This window comes from Acomys minous (genome assembly GCF_964271855.1).
Source record: "Acomys minous genome assembly, chromosome: 15".
NCBI classification, from domain to species: domain Eukaryota; kingdom Metazoa; phylum Chordata; class Mammalia; order Rodentia; family Muridae; genus Acomys; species Acomys minous.
The window spans coordinates 98129137-98152003 of NC_140497.1; the positions used below are offsets into that span (position 1 = coordinate 98129137).

Consider the following 22867-nt stretch of genomic DNA (forward strand, 5'->3'; position numbering starts at 1 on the left):
CAGGCACTGAAGTTCATCTGCACCATGATGCTGATGACGATGAAGGAGGAGGAGAGAAAAGGAAAAAGAAACAGTAAAAGATCAAGATGTAAAAAACAAAACACGCCTTTAATCCCAGCACTCGGGAGGCAGAGGCAGGTGGATCTCTGTGAGTTCGAGACCAGCCCTGTCTACAAAGTGAGTCCAGGACAGCCAAGGCTGTCTGGAAAAAACTCAAAATATTAATATTAGTATTAATAAGTAACAACAACAACAACATGCTTGTCTCCACACACCTGAGAACTGTTTAGTTCTGTTTCCACTAGAGGGCCTAATGTATTCTTTATGTTTTTTTTCCCTCTGACTCTCATTGGACCCAAATATTTATATATATGAGGGTGTGTGTGTGTAACACACACAGACAAACACACATTACCAACCAGCAGTCTCTCCTCTCCTTTCTACTTCCAGATGTTAAGAGGAGGCAATTCCAAGAACCCAAAGCTTTCTTAACTCTCCTACTTCAGAGACCGGTAGGAGGGAGTTAGTCAGGGGTTTGGGCGGGGCCAGGGAGCAGGACGTCCCCGATTGCTACCAGAAAATACCCAGTCCTTGATCTCTTCCCCGTTATCTACCAACCTCACACCATCCATGCAGCCCCAAGAGTCCTGACAGCTCCAACCCGATTACAGGTAGGAGAAACTGAAACTCTCTCTCTCGAGACAGGGTTTCTCTGTGTAGTCTTGGCTGTCCTGGACTCACTTTGTAGACCAGTCTGGCCTATTACTCACAGGGATCCGTCTGCCTCTGCCTCCCGAGTGCTGGGATTAAAGGCGTGCGCCACTGCCGCCGGGTCTGAAAGGCTGTCTTAAGGCGCTACCTTTGCCCAGGCTCTTCTGTGCCATCTGCCAAGGCCAGAGGGTAAAGTGCCAGGGTCGGGAGTCGGGAAAAGGTGAACACAACCATGCTCTATGCACCTGAGCCTCCACCCTGGTCTTAAGGAAGGGATGTGGATTTCGAGAGAAAGAGCTGTGTGTGCACAGACGAGTGCAGGGGAGCTGAGGAACACGGAGGCGAGGCAGGTCACTGTCCCGGGCAGGGGCAAGCCATGTGAGGCTATGCGGGGAGGGGGAAAGTACCTAGGTCTCATGTTATCAAGTGTGGAATCTGGCCTTGCCCCTCTGGGTTCTCATCAATGTGGAGTCACTGAGTTGGGCAGGTGAGTCCAAAAAGACGATTTGGAGACTGGAAAGGCCGACCAATTGCTGACCAGTTGCTGGATAGTTCCAAACAGCACCCTGACCCCTACCTTGGCCTCCCAGGGGAGGCATGATGGGAGAGGCTGGAATTAGAAAAAAGAGAAAAATAAAAGTGGAGCTGCCCCGGGCGTGGGAAGACAGAAGCGTGGGAGTGGAGAAAGTGGCGCAAACCAGAGCCGTGGAGATCTCTGGAGGCCTGGAGCAGGTTGTGTTGGAAAACTGGCACCCGAGGTGGTCCGGGGAGCGACCGGAGGGCAGGCTGGGTCGGGGGCGGGCAGTGTGTCGTCAGGAGCTGGGCGGCCCCGCGGCGGCCGCGTCTGCCTAGCCCGTCCCCTCCAGGCCAGCTCGGGCTCCGACGCCTCAGCCCAGACCGTGAGCTCTCCCGGGTGAGTCCCCGCGAGCCCCGCGCCACTCGCACACTCCCGCACCGGGGCAGCAGGGCTGCGGAAGGGGCCGCCCCACCGGCTGGGCGAGAGTTGCGGCGTCCGGAGGAGGAAGCGTTGACAGCTGGAGCCGGCTGCGGCAAGGGCTTGCGCTGGGACGCCGCCGGGGCTGCCGGGGCTGCGCAAGACAAGGGTAAGCTGCGTTACCCCAGACCTTACCCCCACCACACCCCACCCGACCCCACCCCGCGTCCTGCTCGCTCACTCGGAGACCTGGGGAAGTTCAGCTCCAGGGGACTGGAGCTCAAGAAAGGTCCCTTTCGGAAACCCACAGTGCCACAGGGGTGAGGAAGCGTTCTTCTTTGGCCTCCCATCCTCGCCACACCTGTCACAGGGAAGTTTCTGAAAAGACTGCCCGGGAATCCCACTTTTCAGATTTAAATACCAGAAATGAGCCTGACTACCGAGGAAGAAAAGCAAATATTACTGGTCGTATCTATACGGCCTCAGAAATGCAAGCCCACATCCCCCAACTATGTCAAGTTACGCTCGTAACTTCCTCCTGTACCAGTAGCTATGACACCCTGCGCACAGGAACATAACGTGCCACCATCCCCTTATCCAGGCAACACAGTTATCCCTGGTGTGTGTGGTGATTTAATGAATTCCGATGCTTCAAGACAAAAATAAAATAAAATAAAAATCCTTCTGGCGAGTAGCAGGGATGGATGGGGAGGAATGGACCCTCAGCCCTGGGTGAAAGGGGGCACCATCCGTGACACAGTTACGTCCAGTTCCTTAGGCCTGCCTCCAAGACTAGAAGCGCCTGCTCTGTGAAGTACTTTTTTCCGCCCCCCCAGGACATCCTGAATGTCCTAGAGACCGGGCTAATTCTGGAATAATGGTGAACTTGGAAGTGAGCAGTGTAGTGAAAAGGAGGCTTTAAGTGTTACGCCAGTTGTGGGGAACCCTTGCCTCTTTGATAGCTGCAGTTTTAGCAGTCGGTGTTTAAAATTTGACCCAGAGGATGGGAGACAGCAAGGCTTGGTGGAGGCCCTGTGGACAGGTTGGCTACGGGCTGGCTGTGACCAGGACGTAGGACCCTCTCCCTGCAAGTCGATTTCTTCCGGTCTCACTCTAAGTTGGTAGAGGTGAGTCGGGAAAGCAGGGGGAGGGAGGGGAAGGGTGAGTCACAAACAGCTGGGGCGAGGGCTACAGTCCCACCCTTCTAGCCTGCATTTGTCTGGACTAGCCCATATTATAGCCTGGGGGTTGCGATGCGGTTGAAGGGCAACTGTGGACTCGCTCCAGGTCTTTATGGCCCCAGGATTCTGCACTTTGCTCCTCTCCCAGACGCCCCTAGAAGCCCCTGGCCCAAGGCACCAACCCACAGGTGTCCCTGACTCTATAGCGTCTAAGCCACCCCCTTATTTGCTCAGAGGCCAACGCGCGAACCCACAGCTGCATGTCTGTGCATGACACACTTTTTTTACTTTAGGTGGAGGTACAGTACAGAGTTTCGCCACTGGTCGGAGTCACTAGAATTTGCCAGTTCTTGGCTTAAAAGTATACTTTTTCCTATATCCGAATGTGTTTCTTTTTCTTGCTTTTTTGGAGGGAGAGGAGGACAGAGTCTCACCCAAGTTGCCTGTTCTGGCCTTGAGTTTGCTCTGTAGCCCAGACAGGCCTTAAGCTGTTGACTCCCTGCTCCCGTCTCCTGAGCGGCTGAGATGGCCTATACCGCCACACCTCGCCAGGCATAACACTGTCTTCTGCATGTTACCTAATATACTGTTGGCTGGTGTTTATTAAATTCTTATTCTGTGTTATACAGTTTGCTGTGTGTAATTACGTATGTAAACTTACTTAAGATCCACTCTGTGACTGATCAGGTCCCTAATTATTGATAAGATTGGGCCATTGTGATTTGCTCAGTAACAGAAGGCTTACCTTACGTTCTTGAGATCTTAAAGGCCTAGGTTTGATTCCCACCTTTAAAAAAAACAAAAAACAAAAAACAAAACAAAATTAATGTGGTTCAGTGAGTAAAATGACTCATCCAAGACGTAGGATTCTAACTTGCACCTAATTCAAAAGTCCATTCTTGAGCAGGGTGTGGCAGGGCAGATGTCTATAATCCCAGCATTTAAGAGGCTGTGACAAGAGCTACATAGTGAGACTCTGGCTCAAAAACAAACAGTAAAAGGGAAAAACACTCTTAGTTTCCATTATATAGTGGCTCTCCAGGTGTAAGGCCCGGGGAGCCACGGAGGGACTGCAAAGAGCTGAGTCACTGCAAAGAGTGTCGGGAAAGACGGGTCTTGACCTCTTCCTCTTCGTTGTCCCTTGTTTGTTCTCCCTATCACTTTCTCCCTCCGTTTCCACTTCCCAGAACTTTGGAGTCATCTAAAAATCTCCAGCAGTAATCAGAGATGCTCATTAAGCTGTTCAAGCTTATTGACCATAAGGCTGTTACATATTCATTAACTGTTGGCAGCAGAGGATGGGTTAAAGTCACTGATGAAGGCCAGAAAGGCAAGGTCCCTTTCCTCAGCTGTCACTGTCCTAAAAGACCCATTTCCAGTGTTCTCAGAGAGCCCTTGGAACACAGATGTTATACTGCATAGAGTAGGACAGCAGATATGTCACGGGCAGAGGTTTCAGAGGAGAGCTGGCAGCACCAGAAAGGAAAGGGCCTTTCTTAGGGCCCAGCTGCCGTCCTGTATCCTGACCAGTGCTCCCTGAACCAGTGGCTAGAGATCAGGGTGTTTTGTTCTGAAGTCAGGGTCTCATGTTGCCCTCTTTGCCTTGGACTTCTGATCTTGCTGTCTCCATCCACTTCCCAGATGCTGGGACTCCAGGCATACATCATCATGCCTAGTTTATATGGTATTGGGGATTGAACTTGGGGATGCTAAGCAGGCACTCCACCAACTGAGCTACACCCCCAGCAAGACCAGAGTATTTAGCCAGGTGGTGGTGGCGGCGGCCGGCGCACGCCTTTAATCCCAGCACTTGGGAGGCAAAGGCAGGCAGATCGCTGTGAGTTTGAGGACAGCCTGGTCTACAAAAGCAAGTCCAAGACAGTCAAGGCTACACAGAGAAACCCTGTCTTGAAAAAAAAAAAAGTTCTGCTTGTGATGTGAAGAGGGAGCTACACTGAGATAGAACAAGAAAAGCAAAGACTCTGAGGCAGCAGGTTTACATCAGTTTCAGGCCAGCTTGGGCTAGTGAGACCCTCCCTCAAAAAAAACAAAACAAAACTGGATGGAACGTCAAGGAAGTTCTCATGAAGGAGCTGGTGGTATTTTAGATGAGACAAGAAGATAGCTCTGCCAGGAACAGGGGGAAGTGTCCTAATCAGGAAGAACAACAAATACCTTGGTGGTAGAAAAAAAACTTGCCATGCTTGAGAACAGGAGGGCAGTGTGTGCCCAGGAGAGTAACACAGATGGACACCTCCCTGTGTTCAGGCGCTGTCCTCGCCCATGACTTCCTCGAGTTTCAGTAGTGTCTTCCTTCTCCTCTTTTTCTCTTTATTTTTTCCTTTTTAATACAACTTTGTTTATTTTTAGTGTGTGTGTATGTGTGTGTGTGTGTTTGTGTTTGCACACACATGCAGGCTATTTTTTGTGTGCACACCCCTGTGGCATAAGCATGTAAGTCAGGGAAAAACTTGGTGGAGTTGGCTCACTTTTTTCATTTTGTTTTGTTTTGTGTTTCGAGACAGGGTTTCTCCGTGTAGCCTTAGCTGTCCTGGACTCACTTTGTAGACCAGGCTGGCCTCGAACTCACAGAGATCCATCTGCCTCTACCTCCCGAGTGCTGGGATTAAAGACATGTGTCACCACCACTCAGCTCACGGTCACTCTTACCATGATAAGGGTTGGGCTGTGCAACTCAGGTGGCCAGGATTGCGTAGCCAGCCCCTTCACCTGTTGGACAGTCTCACCAGCCTCTCTTGGGTTTTTTCTTTTCTTTTCTTTTCCTTTTTTTTTTTTTTTTTTTTTTTTTTTTGTGTGTGTGTGTGTGTGTGTGTGTGTGTGTGTGTGTGTGTGAGAGAGAGAGAGGGGGGGGGAGGGAGAGAGAGAGACAGGGTCTCACTATGTAGCTCTGGCTAAAGGTATGCATATGGAACTCAATGTGTAGAGCAACCTGTCTTCAAACTCAAGAGCTCCACCCGCCTCTGCCTCCTGAGTCCTGGGATTAAAGGCGTGTGCAACCACCCCCTGGCTTGTTTGAGATATTTTTAAATATGTGACTGTATTTAACTGTCCAACTGTGAAAGGTAGATACCGTTCTCCCTGTCTTGCCGGTGTCATTATTCCAAGCCCCAGGCCCATCACAGCCAAGAGTAGAACCCAGTGAGGTCTGACCAGCTGAGTCCTCGGCCACCCTGCACTATCTACTTCCCTAAAATATGTAATTGCTTGTTGTTGCTATTATTAAATAACCAAGGTGGGTTAGTGTATAGCTCAACCCAGGGCCCTGGATACAATAGCTTATCCGGGCTAGTGGTTTCTTGGCTGAACCAGTTTGACTCAGCTTCGTCTACAAAGCCAGTTCTAGGACAGCCTTGGCCACTTAGTAAGGAGACCCTTGCAAACAGACAAAATAGAATCATCAAGAAAAGGCCGGAAGCCGGGCATGGTGGAGCACGCCTTTAATCCCAGTACTCGGGAGGCAGAGGCAGGTGGATCGCTGTGAGTTCGAGGACAGCCTGGTCTACAAAGTTAGTCCAGGACAGCCAAGGCTACACAGAGAAACCCTGTCTTGAACCCCCCCCCAAAAAAAAAAAAAGAAAAAAGAAAGAAAGAAAGAAATGTTGGCTGGCTACTACTCAGTCCTTAAGGCAGGTGTTAGTCCGGATCACATGATCATTATTCCTGCTTGATTCCTGGTCCAGTAGCAAAAAATGGGGCTCCATAAATGCTGTTAGCCTAACCTGGTGGAAGGTCCCGCATCATAGCTGAGCCCGTAGCTCGGCAGCCCCCGCCCGGCCCTGGTACAGCCCCTGGGACAGGGCTAGGTAGGATCCCAGCCGTGGGTAGTTCTGCGTCACGTGTCCGAAGCGCTAGAGGTCGTTGCGGGGGTGTGGCTTGGGGGGAGTGGTGGCTGGAGGCGCACAGCAAGATGGGGTCTTGCCATGGTAGGCGTGGTGAGGTACTAAGAATCTTGGTGGGAGGGTAGACGGAGGTGGGCAGAAGTCACAGAGCCTGAAGTGGGGGGTGGGGACTGAAAAAGGCCAGGAGCATCCCCCGGGGGTGTGGGAGGGGCGGGGGCGGGGCGGCGGTGGGGATAGTAGCCGAATCAAGACAGATGGGAGGAGACGGCTGAGTGGAAGAAAGACCCAGAAATGAAAGAAAATGTCAGAGATGAGTCAGAGAAAGGAAGACAGAGGACAGGCCTTGTCGGGGGCGACTTAGAGACCCAGGGGAGAGGAATTACAGGGAAAAGAAGCACACAATGCAGACAACGGGCCGTTCTTCACGAGAGCTCTGCTCTTCCCCCTAGACTTACCCTCTGAAGAAGAGACCCAGGAAGCCGCTCCACCAGGCTCTCTTCTCGATCCTCCTCAAGAGGAGGAGAAGGATGGCCAAAGAAAAAGGCCTAATCAGCCCAGAAGACTTTGCTCAGCTGCAGAAATTCATAGAATGTGAGTCTTTCTCCCGGCCCCTCGGCTCTGAAGACTTTTCTTCCCTGATATTACACTTCACTCCAGTGTCCCAGCCACCTGGAGCTGCTCCTCCTCACAGAGCCCCGGAAGGAGGCCTCAGCTCTCCGCCCACCTTCCCTCCGCGCCTGACTGCTCGCCTCAAGCTTCTTCCCTTCTTGAACTTTCTTCTCCTATCTGACCCTTTCTGGCCTGTGGACGTCCAAGTGGAACTCCGGCCGAGGGCCAGGCTGTCCTCTCGCTCTTACCTCCGCTCTCCTCTCATCCAGACTCCACCAGAAAGGTCAGCGATGTGCTGAAGATCTTTGAGGATGGAGAGATGGACAGATACTGCGAAGGAGACGTAAGTGGCACCGGGGCATTCTCTCCTTCACGACCTCTCCGCCAAGATCTCCAACTTGCAGGAATTTTTTGTGTACCCACTTCTTGCTTCCTCCCCTATTAAACAACCCACTTGTTGATTGTTACTGCAGCTGTTGCTTTAAAACTAGAGACCCCAGTGACTCGGGAGACGGCCCAAGGAACGCCTTGTTTCTTGTGCTTGTCAGCACCTCGGTTATTGTCTCCCCGCTTTGCTCCCCATTCCTCTGTCCCCAGGGTCTCCATCCTGCAGACTCCCCAGGGTAATACTCACTCTTACCATAGGCCATTGGGTACCTGGGATTTATGCAATTCCTGAAACTTTATCTGGAAGTGGATGAAGTTCCCCATCACCTGTGCTGGGCTCTGTTTCAGTCCTTTCATCCTGGTCAAAGCTTTATGGAGACTGAGAGAAAAGGTATGCTAAAGCGGGTAGGGCTGGCCCAGGGCCCAGGGAACAAAAGTCAAAGCCGTTTGAATTTGGGGATAAGAGCTGAAACAGTTCATATATTGTGGAGAGAGAGAGAGAGAGAGAGAGAGAGAGAGAGAGAGAGAGAGAGAGAGGGAGGGAGAAGTGTGGGGGCCCTGCCCTTGAACCTGCGCTGCTTTCGTTTTGTAGGCAACTCCATCTGTCTCAGTGACGTCTCTTGCTACTTCTCCCTCTTGGAGGGTGGCCGGCCAGAAGACAAGCTGGAATGTGAGTTTGCCACTCTGAGCAGGAAAAACAGGACGGGAGGGAGGAGGCCGAAGGGACCCCCCCCCCTCATTCCCTTCTAAAGGGTTTCTAAAGGCCAGCAAGGGCGCGGCCAGAGAACGGACTTGTTTCCTCTGTTCTCCTAGTCTGCCTACACCTAATACACCCCTCTCCCGCCCCCCCCTCACCTCCCCCCACCCCCGGCCACACCCCAGTCCTCGAGTCTTTACAACCCCACGTGTGAGGCCTTGGATGTTCATGGTGGATAGAAGTGTGTTTACCAAGGCTGGCGAGCACTGCTGTTCCCCCTCCCTTTTTGCTTTATTTGTACCTACCGGGGTCTCACAATGTGCAACCCGTCCTGGTCTCAAACTCTCTACCCTTTTGCCTCAGCTCCCAGAGTCCTGGGATTACAGGTGCACACACTGTGTCTCCAGCTTTCCTTCTTTCTCATCTGTTCTGTCAGTCCTATTATTTTATTGTTCTTACTGTTCTTATTGTTATTATTATTATTATTATTATTATTATTATTATTATTATTATTATTATTTTGGTTTTTTCGAGAGAGGGTTTCTCTGTGTAGTCTTGGCTGTCCTGGACTCACTTTGTAGAACAGGCTGGCCTCGAACTCACAGCAATCCGCCTGCCTCTGCCTCCCGAGTGCTGGGATTAAAGGCATGGGTTTTGTTTTTAGTTTGGGTTGGAGTTTGTTGTGTTTAATGATTTATTTTATTTATTTTGAGAGAGGTTCTCCACTATGTATCCTTGGCTGGCCTGGAACTCCCTGAGTAGAGCAGCATGGCCTTGATCTTATAGAAATCTGCCTGCCTCTGCCTTCCAAGTGCTGGAATTACAGGTCCACCATGCCAGGCCTTGGAATGAATTCTTTGGATCTCTGTCATAAACTGACCGTATCCCTCCCTCCAAAACACTTCACAGTTACCTTCAAGCTGTATGACACGGACAGAAATGGAATCCTGGACAGCTCGGTGAGTTGTGGGACACGTGTTGGGCAAAGGGATGTGACCGTCTGCCTGTGTTCTCCCAAGTAAGCTTTTCCAGGGTCTCCAGACACAGAAAAGGTTGGGGGTGAGCTCAGTGGCACAGTGCTTGCCCAATATACACAAGACCTTGGGGTTTAGCCTCAATACTACCCTTCTTCCCAGCACATGCACACACACACACACACACACACACACACACACACACACACACATACACACATACACACACACACACACACAGGAGACAATGGCCCCCTAGGACTAAGTATGGAAGTAGTTTCCAAGGTCATGACCTCTAAAAGAGAAAGCTGGAGACACGAAGCTTGCAAACATTTATTTAATTTGTCAGAGGTATCTGAGAACAAGAGGTGACTTTGGAAGTGGAACCCGGAAGCTGTGATTTCTAGAGGAGATTTGTGTAGTGGTGATAGTGAGTGGCTGTGGCTTTTCCCCTCTTTGCCCCAGGAAGTAGAAAAAATTATCCTCCAGATGATGCGAGTGGCCGAATACCTCGACTGGGATGTGTCTGAGCTGAGACCGGTAAGGTTGTTTGTCCCGGTCCTGGCTGCACCCTCCTGCCTACGGTCCTGCACCCACCTCACCTCATCTTGGATGGGTACCTGGTTCCCTCTGCTAGGATGACTGTGTTGGGTGCCCTAAGAGACAGTGGACAAGGGTGCCGGGGGGCCGCTCTCGGCCAAAGGCGTTTCCTGCTCTCCTCACAGATTCTTCAGGAGATGATGAAGGAGATTGACTACGATGGCAGTGGCTCTGTCTCTCTGGCTGAGTGGGTCCGGGCCGGCTCCACCATGGTGCCACTGCTTGTGCTTCTGGGGATGGATATGGTAGGCGGGAAGGGTCTGTAAGGGTGGGCCAGGAGCTGTCTTGAGATGCGCTTACCAGAGAACCAGAGATTAGCCTTCTGAGAAGCTGCATCCTCTGTGACTTCCTAGACCTTGAAAGATGATGGGCAGCATATGTGGAGATCCAGAAGATTCTCCAGGCCAGTCTACTGCAACATATGCGAGTTGAGCATCGGCCTTGGCAAACAGGGCCTGAGCTGTAACCGTGAGTGACGTCACCTGGGAGTGTGGAAGCAGGGAAGCCCAGCAGTTAGTGCGGACATGATGTTACATACTCAGAGAATCTAGGATTTGAATTTTAGGCTTTACCACTCACTCTATATGATTCTGGGAAAGCAGCATAACTTTCTGTTTTAATTATTATTATTTGTATGCTGTGCTGGGATTCAAACCCAAGTCTGTATGTCTTTTTTTGTTTTTGTTTTTGTTTTTGTTTTTCGAGACAGGGTCTCTCTGCGTAGCCTTGGCTGTCCTGGACTCACTTTGTAGACCAGGCTGGCCTCGAACTCACAGAGATCCGCCTGCCTCTGCCTCCCGAGTGCTGGGATTAAAGGCGTGCGCCACCAAACCCGGCTTTTTTTTTTTTTTTTTTTAAACAACCTTTATTATTAAAAAAAGAAAGAAAGAAAATGGGCTGGAGAAATGACTCAGATGTTCTTCCAAAGATCCCGAGTTCAATTCCCAGCAACCACATGGTGGCTCATAACCCTCTATAATGAGATCTGGTGACCTGTTGACTCACATGCAGGCAGAATACCATATAAATAAATAAATCTTTAAAACAACAACTTGTAGCCAGGCAGTGGTGGCGCACGCCTTTAATTCTAGCACTTGAGAGGCAGAAGCAGGCGGATCGCTGTGAGTTCCAGGCCAGCCAGAGCTACACAGAGAAACTTTTTCCTCAGGGAGGGGGAGGTAGGGGTTGGGGGGAGATGACTCGTAAATAAAAAATTTTCACACTGTAGCTCAGGCTGGCTTGGAACTATATGGGCCAAACTGACTCAAACCTCCTCCCCCTGCTCCTCTTCTTCCTCCTTCTCCTCCTCTTCCTCCTTTTTGTTTTTGAGACAGGGTCTCTTTATGTAGACCTGGCACTTACTATGTTCATTAGGCTGGCTTTAAACTCACAGAGACTTCCCTGCCCCTGCCTTCCTTCCGAGTGCTAGGACTAAAGGTGTTCATCACCATACCCAGCTTGCCACAGCTGTTTGAACGTTGGCATTAAAGGGTGAGCCATCACGCCCAGTCTCATGTTTTTCTATTATTTAAAACATTTTAAAATATTTATTTATCAATATTCTGCCTGCACGCCAGAAGAGGGCACCAGATCTCATATATAGACGGTTATGAGCCACCATGGTTGCTGGGAATTGAACTCAGGACGTTTGGAAGAACAGCCAGTGCTCTTAACCTCTGAGCCATCCCTCCAGCCCTCATGTTTTTCTTTAGCCTTTAGTTTCCTTGACTGAAAAAGAAGATAATTGTAAATATGTTGATACTGTTGCTGCTAGCACATGCCGGCAATAACAGCATTCCTTAGGAAGTTTAGGTCTAGCCTTAAGTACAGCCTGGACTACATAAGACCCTATCTCAAAACACATGGGCTGGTGAGATGACGCCTCCAAATCTGATGTTGTGAGTTTGATCCCCAGAACCCACACTGGAAGGAGAGAACTGACTAGAAACTTGTCCTCTGATCTCTGAGTGTCCACTGTGGCACATGCATACCCACACGCATAAATCATTGTAATTAGTTAGTTAAAATGAGACGTTGTTTTTGCAGTATATCAAAGATTCAATTATTTTATCGAGACAAAAGTTTTCACTTTGTACCTTTGGCTGGCCTGGCCTGGATATGTAGACCAGGCTTGCCTCAAACTCCCAGAGATCTTTCCAGCTCAGTTCCAGCCTAGCATGGGGACAATGTGGAGACAGATAAGAGGTGGCATGTGCTTGCCCTTGCAAACTTCTTCACCACAACCTGGAGACAAGGGTTGCATGCTTTGTTCCAATGGGTGATTCCCCCTCATTCCCAAGAAAGGAGAAGAGAGGGGACAGCCTTGATTAAGGCTCTGACCTTTTTCCTTTCCCCAGTCTGTAAGTACGTCGTTCATGACCACTGTGCTATGAGGGCCCTGCCTTGTGAAGTCAGCACCTACGCCAAGTCTCGAAAAGACGTTGGTGTGAGTGACCCCGTGCCCCCTTCATTCCCACACTGCCAACCCCGCCCTGGCCCTGGTCCCAAGCCTTTCGCTGCCCTTATCCCCTCACACGAGACGCTCCCAGACAAGGGCCTGCCTCTCTTCCCCCCTACCCACCCAAGGTCCAGTCACATGTTTGGGTTCGAGGAGGCTGTGATTCCGGACGCTGTGACCGCTGCCAGAAAAAGATCCGGATCTACCACGGCTTAACCGGACTGCATTGTGTGTGGTGCCACCTGGAGGTCAGTTTGGGGGGCGGGGGGCCGGGGCGCACCTCATCTCTCTTATTGCCATCGTTATTGTTGGTCCGAAGGGCTCTCCTGTCCATCCCCTCAAGCTGAGAACTGACAAAGTCTCCCGCCTGGTTTCCCCTTTTGTGCTCCCAGATCCACGATGACTGCCTGCAGGCTGTGGGTCCCGAGTGTGACTGTGGGCTGCTCCGAGATCATATCCTGCCTCCATCCTCCATCTACCCCAGGTTCCTGGTAAGATCCTTGACAACAGCGAGGAGGGCACAGGAGCGTGTCCTTGCTTTCCCACGGACACCACCTCTACACACAGAATACCTTTGGTTTGGTACGGGGTTCTGTTATTGTTCCTCGCTACGTATCCCTGGCTAGCCTGGAACTTGCTATGTAGACCAAACTAGCCTTGAACTCAGACCTGCCTGTCTCTGTCTCCCAAGTGTTGGGATTATAGGATAGATGTGAGCCACCACACCCAGCCAGAGTGACATTTAGAACAGGAGGCCAGCACGTTGAGGGTTCAGGTGAGACCCACCCATTTGATTCCTGGATGAGGCATCTTTTCCCTCCCCTTCACTGTTCCCCTCACAGGCATCTGGACAGGAGCGCAAACAGAAGATCACAGACGAACCAAGCCTGTGCACCTCTGAGGCTCTTCGGGTACAGGGTTGAGGGGCTTGGTCCTAAAGGTCCCATGCCAGCTCTTGCTTGGAGCCTTCGTGGGAGGGTCTGAAGTGGAAAGTAAGGGCTACCCGCTCCCTAAAAGCTTCAGCTTGGGAGAGGAGGAGAGGGGAGGGGGGAAAGTGTTTGGGGGAAATGCCGGTCCTGTGTCTGGGCCACCTTCATGTCTTCACAAAACCTGCTTCACTTCTCCTTACTTTCTCCCTCCACTGCAGATTGACCCCGTTTCCAACACCCACCCACTCCTAGTGTTTGTCAATCTTAAGAGCGGAGGGAAGCAGGGGCAGAGGTGAGGAGGGATGGGGAGGGAGGGGCAGGGCAGGGAGGGACGAGGGTGTATGTATGCAGAGGGTGCTTTGGGAGAGTAAATCCAAAAGGAGTGCAAAACGTGAGTCCTGTCGTCCATGCCACACGCCTTTCTTCTCCTCGCACACAGGGTGCTTTGGAAATTCCAGTATTTGCTAAACCCTCGGCAGGTGTACAACCTGAAGGATGGTCCAGAGCAAGGGTACGTATAGGTGAGGGGCGGGCTGTCTCACAGGGTTTAAGGGTGTGTGTGGAAAGGGGAGAGAGAGAGAGAGAGAGAGAGAGAGAGAGAGAGAGAGAGAGAGAGAGAGAGAGAGATATCAAGAAAGTGTCTTTAGGAGAGGAGACTCAGTAGCTTGGATTTCCTTTTTTTCTTTTTTTCTTTTTCTTTTTTTGGTTTTTTGGTTTTTGAGACAGGATTTCTCTGTGTAGCCTTGCCTCTCCTGGACTCTCTTTGTAGACCAGGCTGGCTTTGAACTCATAGTGATCCACCTGCCTCTGCCTCCCGAGTGCTGGGATTGAAGGCGTGCTCCACTACGCCCTGCAAGAGCTTGGATTTCTAAATGCTTTTCCCCCTTAGTCACTGGGTATCTCATTACTTCGGATTTTCTGGCTCTCTTGATTCCACTCTCACAAGATAGAGATGAAGTAGTCTTCTGTGACCACCAAGGGACAGCTGCACCTCTCCCCATTGTCCTTTCTCTACTTTCACTAGAAACTCAAAAGCTTTCCATCAGGTTTTTCCCAGTGCTGGGTTTCCAGGAGCCTACTGTCACCATAGTTTTTCTTTTTCTTTTTCTTTTTTTCTTTCTTTCTTTCAACATGGGTTTTGGAGACCAAAACTCAGGCCTTCATGTTGCTGGAAGAGCATTTACCAACCGAGTCATCTGCCCGACCCGTTACATTTCTATTTTTATTTACTTATTTATTTTGGTTTCTTGAGACAACGTTTCTCCGTGTAGCCTTGGCTGTCCTGGCCCCTGAGTACTGGGATTAAAAGTGTGCACCACCATGCCCGGCTATTATTACTATTTTTTATCGTTATTATCATCATCAGTGGTGTGTGTGTGTGTGTGTGTGTGTGTACGCGCCACAGTGCATGTAACAGAGATCAAAGGACAACTTTGCGAAGTGGTGAGGATTGCAGACAGGTTGTTCAGCTTGCTTGGCAAGCTCTTTTACCCACTTGAAAAATGGTGTGTATGCTTACAAGTCTGTGTGCACATACAAGTGTGTGTATTTTTGTGTGTGCATATATATGTACATGCTGTGTGTGTGTGTGTGTGTAGGGTGGGGATCTAGGGTGTTTTGGTGAATCAGAGCCAAGGAACAGTTTCAGGTGTCATCTTTGGAGTACTGTCCTTCTTCTGAGACTGGGTCTCTCAGTGACTCAGGGCTCACTAATTTGGCTGGCCTGGCTGACCAGTGAACCAGGGGTCCTTCCGTTTCACCTCCCCAGCAGTACTGTAATAAGAACACACCTCGCCCTGCCTGACATCTTTATGTGGGTTCTGGGGATCAAATTCAGGCCCCAGAGCTTGCAAGGCCACTCCACGCCGGCCTCCCAGCCCGCGACTGAAGTCTTTGGACGATAGGGAACAGGGTCGTAGGAGTGAGAGACAAGAAGCCACTTATCTAAGAGGACTTGGGGGGCTTCTCCGTTACGCTCCTTCATTTTCTCTCTCCTCTTTTATCTCAGGCTCAGATTTTTCAAAGACGTTCCTCAGTTCCGGGTCCTGGTGTGTGGTGGAGACGGCACAGTGGGCTGGATTCTAGACAGCATTGGTCAGTGCAAGGAGAGCCTCCCCCTGGGCAGGAGGTGGGGGCAGTGGTGTTCAGGGCCAGCTCCCTTCACCCATTTCTTTCCCTGCCTCCTCAGAGAAAGCCAACTTGTCCATTGTGCCTCCTGTTGCTGTGTTGCCCCTGGGCACTGGAAATGATCTGGCTCGCTGCCTGAGATGGGGACGAGGTAAGTGGTAAAGAGAAGTTTTGCCGGACCGTGGACCATGGGGAGCTTTAAGAGAGAGAGACAAAGTGCTGGGGAGATGGCTCAGCAGTTAAGAGCACACTGGCTGTTCTTCTGATGGAGCTGGGCACAATTCCCAACGCCCACATGGTGGCTTACGACCTTCTGTGACGCGAGTCCTGGAGGATCTGATATTGTCCTCTGTGAGTCCTGCATGCACAGGGTGCACAGTCATACAGGCAGGCAAGACATCTATTCACATTAGCGAAGGAATGAATAAATAAAATAAGTATTGTTATAGAAGAGAGAGGAGGAGGAAAACCCAGGGATCTGGTATAAAGAGGACTGGGAAGAAGAGAGGAACACAAAGATGGGACCAAAGAAGGAACTTTGGAAGAGATAAGGGTGGCCTTCTGAACAAAGGGGCGTTGAGGGTCACAGTGCCCTTCCTCAGTATCTACATGTCTTTCTCACAAACAGCGACAGGCTCAGAGGATAAAGGGATGATGTAGGAAGGAGCAAGTCGTGTGAGAGCTGAGTGAGCCAGCAAGGTTCACTCAGCAGGCAGCCATTTGTTTACTTGCTTCTTTCGCTGCTTTCTTTTTTCTAATTACCAAAAATTTTGCATTATAGCCAGGTGTGGTGGTGCACACCTTTAATCCCAGCACTTGGGAGGCAGAGGCAGGCGAATCACTACAAAGTGAGTCCAGGACAGCCAGGGCTACACACGGAAACCCTGTCTCGGAAAAAAGATTTTTTAATTTTGCATTATGCACATGTGCTTGTGCCACAGTGGGACTGTAGATATCAGAAGACGATTTCCTTCCTTCCTTCCTTCCTTCCTTCTTTCCTTCCTTCCTTCCTTCTTTCCTTCCTTCCTTCCTTCTTTCCTTCCTTCCTTCCTTCCTTCCTTCTTTCCTTCCTTCTTTCCTTCCTTCCTTCCTTCCTTCCTTCTTTCCTTCCTTCCTTCTTTCCTTCCTTCCTTCTTTCTTTCCTTCCTTCCTTCCTTCCACAAGATCTTTCTATGTATCCCTGGCCCTAAAACTCTCTCTGTGGATCAGGCTGGCTTTGAAATCACCAGAGGACAATTTCCAAGCTTTTGGAGTCAGTTTTCTTCCACCACATGGGTTCCTGAGGTTGACATCAGGCTTGGCAGCAAGCGCCTTTCCCCACTGAGGCAGCTCACTGGCCCCTCACTGATTTCTTTTTTTTTTTTTTTTTTTTAAAATATTTATTTATTACATGTACAGTGCTCTGCCTGCAGGTACATCTGCAGCCCAGAGGAGGGCATCAGATCACATTATAGATGGTTGTGAGCCACCATGTGGTTGCTGGGAATTGAACTCAGGACCTCTGGAAGAGTAGCCAGTGCTCTTAATTGCTGAGCCATCTCTCCAGCCCCCCCCTCACTGATTTCTTTCTGAGGTAATTGCCATAGTCTTTCAAAACATTCCAGTTTCTCTGTTGTGTTTTTGAAAAATTATTACTTTATATATTTTGCCTACGTCTATTCCTGTGTATTCCTATGGAGGCATTTTCTGTTGTGGTTTGGTTTGGTTTTTGGAAACAGGCGCGGTGGTGTGCATGTACATGCAGGAGTTGGTTCTCTCCTAACGTGGGTCTCAGGGAACAAACTCAGGTCCTCAGGCGTGGGAGCCTATGACTTTACCTGCTGAGTCATCTCATGTAGCCCTGTGGGTTTTTTTAATTTTATATGTATATATGTGCAAGTATGTATGCCCATGCATGTTTTTATCTTGGTGTGTGTGTGTGTGTGTGTGTGTGTGTGTGTGTGTGTGTGTGTGTGTGTGCACGCAGTTCACAGGATAACCTCCAAGGCTGAGCCTCACCTTCCACTACCTCTGAGATTTAGAGTCTGGTCTTTTTTTCCTGACGGATGTGCCAGGCTGGCTCACTCATGAGCTTCCGGGTGTTTCTGTACCTAACTCCCACCTCCCTGAAGAATTCCTGGGACCACAGATATTCCTGTTCCTGTGTTTCAGACTGGAGTCTCCAGGGCTGTAGACAAGCATGTTACTCTAGCCCTCATGTGACATTTTAACAAATACACAGGTCATACTGGACAGACGGTTCTAGGACTTTCTTCATTAAATTACGTGTCTATGGTCTAAGATTACTGTATTTCACTGTTTCCAATACCTACATAGCATTTTGTTTGTTTGTTTGCTTTTTCGAGACAGGGTTTCTCTCTGTAGCCTTGGCTATCCTGGACTCACTCTGTAGACCAGGCTGGCCTCGAACACATAGTGATCCCCCGGCCTCTGCCTCCCGAGTGCTGGGATTAAAGGCGTGCGCCACCACACCCGGCTCTACATAGCATTTTGTGGCTTACATTTTTTTTTTTTTTTTTAAATTTTCAACATTGGGTTGGTGTCTCTGTGCAGCGTTGGCTGTCCTGGACTTGATTTGTAGACCAGGCCACCAGCCTTGAACTCACAGCAATCTGCCTGCCTCTGCCTCCCAAGTGCTGGGATTAAAGGAATGTGCCACCACACCCAGATATATGGCATATATTTTTATACAGAGGAATATTTAGACTTTTAAGAATTATTTCCCCTGGGCGTGGTGGCGCATGCCTTTAATCTCAACACTCTGAGTTCGAGGCCAGCCTGGTCTACAGAGCGAGTCCAGGACAGCCAAGGCTACACAGAGAAACCCTGTCTCAAAAGACCAAAAAAAAAAAAAAAAGATTTATTTCCCGCTGTGCGGTGGTGGCGCACACCTTTAGTCCCAGCACTTAGGAGACAGAGGTAGGCGATCGCTGTGAGGTCGAGGCCAGCCTGGTCTACAGAGTGAGTCCAGGACAGCCAAGGCTACACAAAGAAACTCTGCCTCAAAAAAAATTTTTTTCCAAGAATATTTCCATATACATACATCTATCTATTCATGTATTGTGTGTGTTAGGTTCTATAGGAGGAATTCTTAAAGTGAAATTGTGTTTTTTTAAAAAAGTGTTAAGGGGCTGGAGAGATGTCTCAGCAGAGGCAGATGGATCTCTGTGAGTTCGAGGCCAGCCTGGTCTACAGAGTGAGTTCCAGGACAACCAGGGCTACACAGAGAAACCTTGTCTTGAAAAACCAAAAAATAGAAAAATAAAAATACAATTACTTGTTGCCCTTTTTTTTTTTTTTTTTAAGATATGCTTGTTTAGTTTGGTTTGATTATTGTGGTTGGTTTTGGGGACAGGGTTTTTCTTTGTAGCCCTGTGCTCTGTAGACCAGGCTGGCCTCAGAACTCAGAGATTCATTCATCTATCTCTGCCTCTGCCTCACAAGTGCTGGGAACAAAGATATGAGCCGCCGCCACCACCTGGCTATGTTTTTATGTTTTGAGAGATGGTGTCACTGTGCAGCTTAGACTGGACTTGAACTCCTATGTAGCCCAGGATGGTCTTAAATCTTCAGTAGCCTTTCTTCAGCCTCCCATGTGCTGTGAGTGTAGACATGAGCCATCACAACTTGCTGTCATCTTTTTCTGCGTTTTCCTGGTTTGTCTTTTACTACTCGATGTGTATTTGGAATATTTTCTGTATGTACACACATTGGAAATGCTTATTTTTATAATAGAGTGGAACAGACAGCAAGGGCTGACTTTCTCATTGGTACATGGAGCCTGGGCATCTTGCCCTTTCCCAGGCAAAGGGCTGGGGCGTCCTACAGAACAGAGGCACAGGGTGGGGAGCCTGCCAATGGGCCCGATGGGCTCATTGTGGGCTGCGGCTGAGGGATCAATGCAAGCCTGATCTTTTCCCTTGTAGGTTACGAAGGTGAGAACTTGGGAAAAATCCTCAAGGACATAGAGATAAGTAAGGTGGTATATCTCGATCGATGGCTTCTGGAAGTGACACCCCAAGAGAACGAAGAAAAGAGTGATCCAATCCCCTCTCAAATCATCAATAACTACTTCTCCATCGGCGTGGTCAGTGGAGCAGGGTGGGGAGAAGGGAGGAGAAGTGTGGGTTAAAACAGGCAGAAGCTGGAGGAGATCAAAGAGGAAGACACAGGAAAAAGTGGGAGTTAGGTACCCAGTGATACGGGTGGCAGAGGGAACTCGGGACGTGTTGTGAACTCGAGGTGTGGGAGGAAAGAGGGGGAAGGGCTGGGAGAGGGCGAGGAAAGGGAAAGAGAACGTAGCAGAGAAAGAGCTCTGGACACGGGCAAGGCTGGCCTCTGAAGTGTGCTTGTAACTCCCCAGGATGCTTCAATTGCTCACCGATTCCACATCATGCGAGAGAAATATCCTGAGAAGTTCAATAGCAGGTAAGGGAAAGAGTGACTCCGTGGGCGGCTACACCTAAGCCCCACGGCCTGAGTCTGACCCTGGGAACCTCCGTGGTAGAAAGGGGGCGGGGCTAGCTCTTGCAGGAAGTCTGACCTCCATATACCCGCATGAGTGCACACACAAATAAGATATTAAAAAACAAAACAAAACCCAAAACACAGACAGGGAACAGACACTCAGTATCAAGACTGGATTTAGGCCAGGCATCAGGAGGCAGAAGCAGGTGGATCTCTTGAGGTTGAGGCTAGCCTGAGCTATAGAGGAGTCCAAGGACAGCCAGAGCTACATAGAGGAACCCTGTCTAAACACACACACACACACACACACACACACACACACACCACAACACAACAACAAAAAAAGCCAGGTTTGACACAGAGTAGTTATGTTTTGGGCAAAAACCCTTCCAGGAAACCCCTAACCCAAGCTCCTGCTGGGAGTGGGGAAGTTGGCGTGCTTCCTTGTCGCTCTCCACACTGTGTAATTTGTCTCTTCCCTGCTGGGCCTTTTGCCTGGGCTCACACAGGATGAAAAACAAGCTATGGTATTTGGAATTTGCCACATCCGAATCCATCTTCTCAACATGCAAAAAGCTGGAAGAGTCTTTGACAGTTGAGGTACGTATGATAACACCAACCAAATCCACATCCTTAGAACCTTTTTGGAGACAGGGTCTCAACATTGTAGCCCAGGTTGGCCTGCCTCAGAGTCCTAAGTGCTAAGTGCTAAGAGTACACCCTTTTTTTTTTTTTCATTTCCTTGTATTCAAGTTTCTTCCTACATAGGAGTCCTTGGGGATGTCACATATGTGTGGCCCTACTTTTGACGACCCAGATCTCCAAGCCTGACTTGCCAAGTCCTTAAGATACAATAGACCCTCAGCTGGTGAGATGGCTCAGCAGGCTACCAAGCCTGATGACCTGGGTTCGGTCCCCAGGACTCACGTGCTTCTGCATGTTGCCCTCTTGCCTGCCACACAAGTGCATCTTCATGCCCCCACCCTTCACATACGAACAATAAATGCATTTCCATCATTTTTTTTTTTTAAGACAGGGCCTCTAATTATATAGATCTGGCTGTCCTGGCACTTAATATGTAGACCAGGCTGGCCTTAAACTCACAGATCCATCTTTGTCTGCCTCCTGAGGGCTAGGATTAAGGGCATGGGCCACCATGCTAGGCTAATAAATACATTTCTTAGGTGGTACAAGCCTTTAATTTTAGCACTCAGGAGGCAGAGATAGGCAGATCACTGAGTTTGTGGCCAGCCTGGAGAATTCGAGAATGGCTACCCAGAAAAAAAAAACCCAAAAACCTGAAGTTTTTTCTTGTACAGTTTTTTATTTTTAATTTGTTTTTATTTATTTATTTATTTATTTTTATTTAAAGACAGGGTTTCTCTGTGTAACAGAGCCCTGGCTGTCCTGGACTTGTTTTGTAGACCAGGCTGGCCTTGAACTCATAGACATCTGCCTGCCTCTGCCTCCAAGCGCTGGGACTAAAGGTGTTCGCCACCATGCCCAGCCTCTTACACACCTCTTAATCCTGGCAGGAGCAACCACATCTCAGGACAGTGGTCTGAGGTGAGAATCTGCACTCTAGCTGCAGTTCTGTCCTCTCCCCTCAGATCTGTGGAAAGCTGCTGGATCTGAGTGACCTCTCCCTAGAAGGCATTGCAGTGCTGAATATCCCAAGCATGCATGGAGGCTCCAACCTCTGGGGTGACACCAAGAGACCTGAAGGGGACACCTGTGGGATCAACCAGGCACTAGGGAGTATGGCCAAAATAATTACAGACCCTGATATCTTGAAAACCTGTGTGCCAGGTGAGGCAAGCTCCCCTGGGAACTAAAGTGGGTGGCAGGTCTGAGGGGAAGGGAGGACCAACTGCCCTCTACCTCTAACCCCGCCCCGCCAGACATGAGTGACAAGCGGCTGGAAGTCGTTGGCATAGAGGGCGTACTTGAGATGGGCCAAATCTATACGAGGCTCAAGAGTGCAGGGCACCGGCTGGCCAAGTGCTCGGAGATCACATTCCAGTAAGGAACCCTCCAGCCAGGGGGATCCCGAGGGAGGGGAGGTGGGGGTTCAGGGGGCTGTGGGAGCCACTTGGAAGGTATCAAAGCTCAGCTGAGAAAGCAGAGGTCTGATGTTTGGGTGGTTAAAAAAAATTTAAAAAAATACTAAATAAACCTCAACTAGAGTCTTTCTCCACCTCCCACAGGACCACAAAAACCCTCCCTATGCAAATTGACGGGGAGCCCTGGATGCAGGCACCCTGTACCGTGAGTACCACCTCTGCCTGTAGAAGCTGGACCCTTGGGTTCCGTGGGCGCCCGTTCCGTCCTGCACCCTCCTTACTTCTTCCCAGTGCCCCAGGTTCCCCTGTCTGTCCCCAAACTCTGGTCTCTCAGGGCCCCGGCAGCTTACCCCTCCAGGAGAGGCTTCCAGATGCCTTCCCTTCCCTTTCAGATCAAGATCACCCACAAGAACCAGATGCCTATGCTTATGGGTCCAGCCTCCAGCTCCTGCAATTTCTTTGGCTTCTGGAGCTGAGGATACCCACTGCCTTGAGTCCACCTCCCTGTTCCTGCAGAGCTCCCTCTAGGCTCTGCACATTGCTGCCACGCCTTCCTGCCAGCTCGGAAGGCTGTTCCATTGTTTTCACAGTATTTATTATCCTGAACCCCCTCGCTTCTCTCTCTCTCTCTCTCTCTCTCTCTCTCTCTCTCTCTCTCTCTCTCTCTCTCTCTCTCTCTCTCTCACACACACACACACACACACACACACACAGCCAACAACACATAACACTGAAAGTGCCTCATCTAATAAAATGACTTTTCCTTCATTGGGTATCTGTTAAATGAGCGATACATCCCCCCCTTTTAAAAAAAAAACACCTTCACCCCTTTAGAGACAGATTTAAGAGCAAACAGAACGAACAAAAACC

At 49.8% G+C, this 22867-nt stretch overlaps 1 protein-coding gene across 6 annotated transcripts; it reads left to right on the forward strand.

The window, feature by feature from the left end:
* Positions 1 to 556: 556 nt before the first annotated feature.
* On the forward strand, positions 557 to 22765 carry DGKA (diacylglycerol kinase alpha). Of its 6 annotated transcripts, XM_084758496.1 has the most exons (25): positions 601 to 671; positions 1578 to 1814; positions 7136 to 7277; positions 7565 to 7638; positions 7941 to 8073; positions 8275 to 8352; positions 9289 to 9338; positions 9819 to 9893; positions 10079 to 10198; positions 10307 to 10421; positions 12311 to 12399; positions 12540 to 12659; positions 12804 to 12902; positions 13254 to 13322; positions 13559 to 13632; positions 13780 to 13851; positions 15349 to 15434; positions 15529 to 15618; positions 19394 to 19554; positions 19831 to 19895; positions 20444 to 20534; positions 21545 to 21743; positions 21836 to 21956; positions 22142 to 22202; positions 22390 to 22765. In XM_084758496.1, exons 3-25 carry the CDS (start codon positions 7214 to 7216, stop codon positions 22471 to 22473), a joined length of 2190 nt encoding a protein of 729 aa, XP_084614622.1. In that variant the 5' UTR covers positions 601 to 671; positions 1578 to 1814; positions 7136 to 7213; the 3' UTR covers positions 22474 to 22765. The 6 variants fall into 6 exon arrangements, with proteins under 6 accessions (XP_084614623.1, XP_084614622.1, XP_084614621.1 ...); XM_084758497.1 differs by lacking the exon at positions 1578 to 1814 and having other exon boundaries at positions 557 to 671; XM_084758495.1 differs by lacking the exon at positions 601 to 671 and having other exon boundaries at positions 717 to 1814.
* The last annotated feature ends 102 nt before the right edge of the window (positions 22766 to 22867 follow it).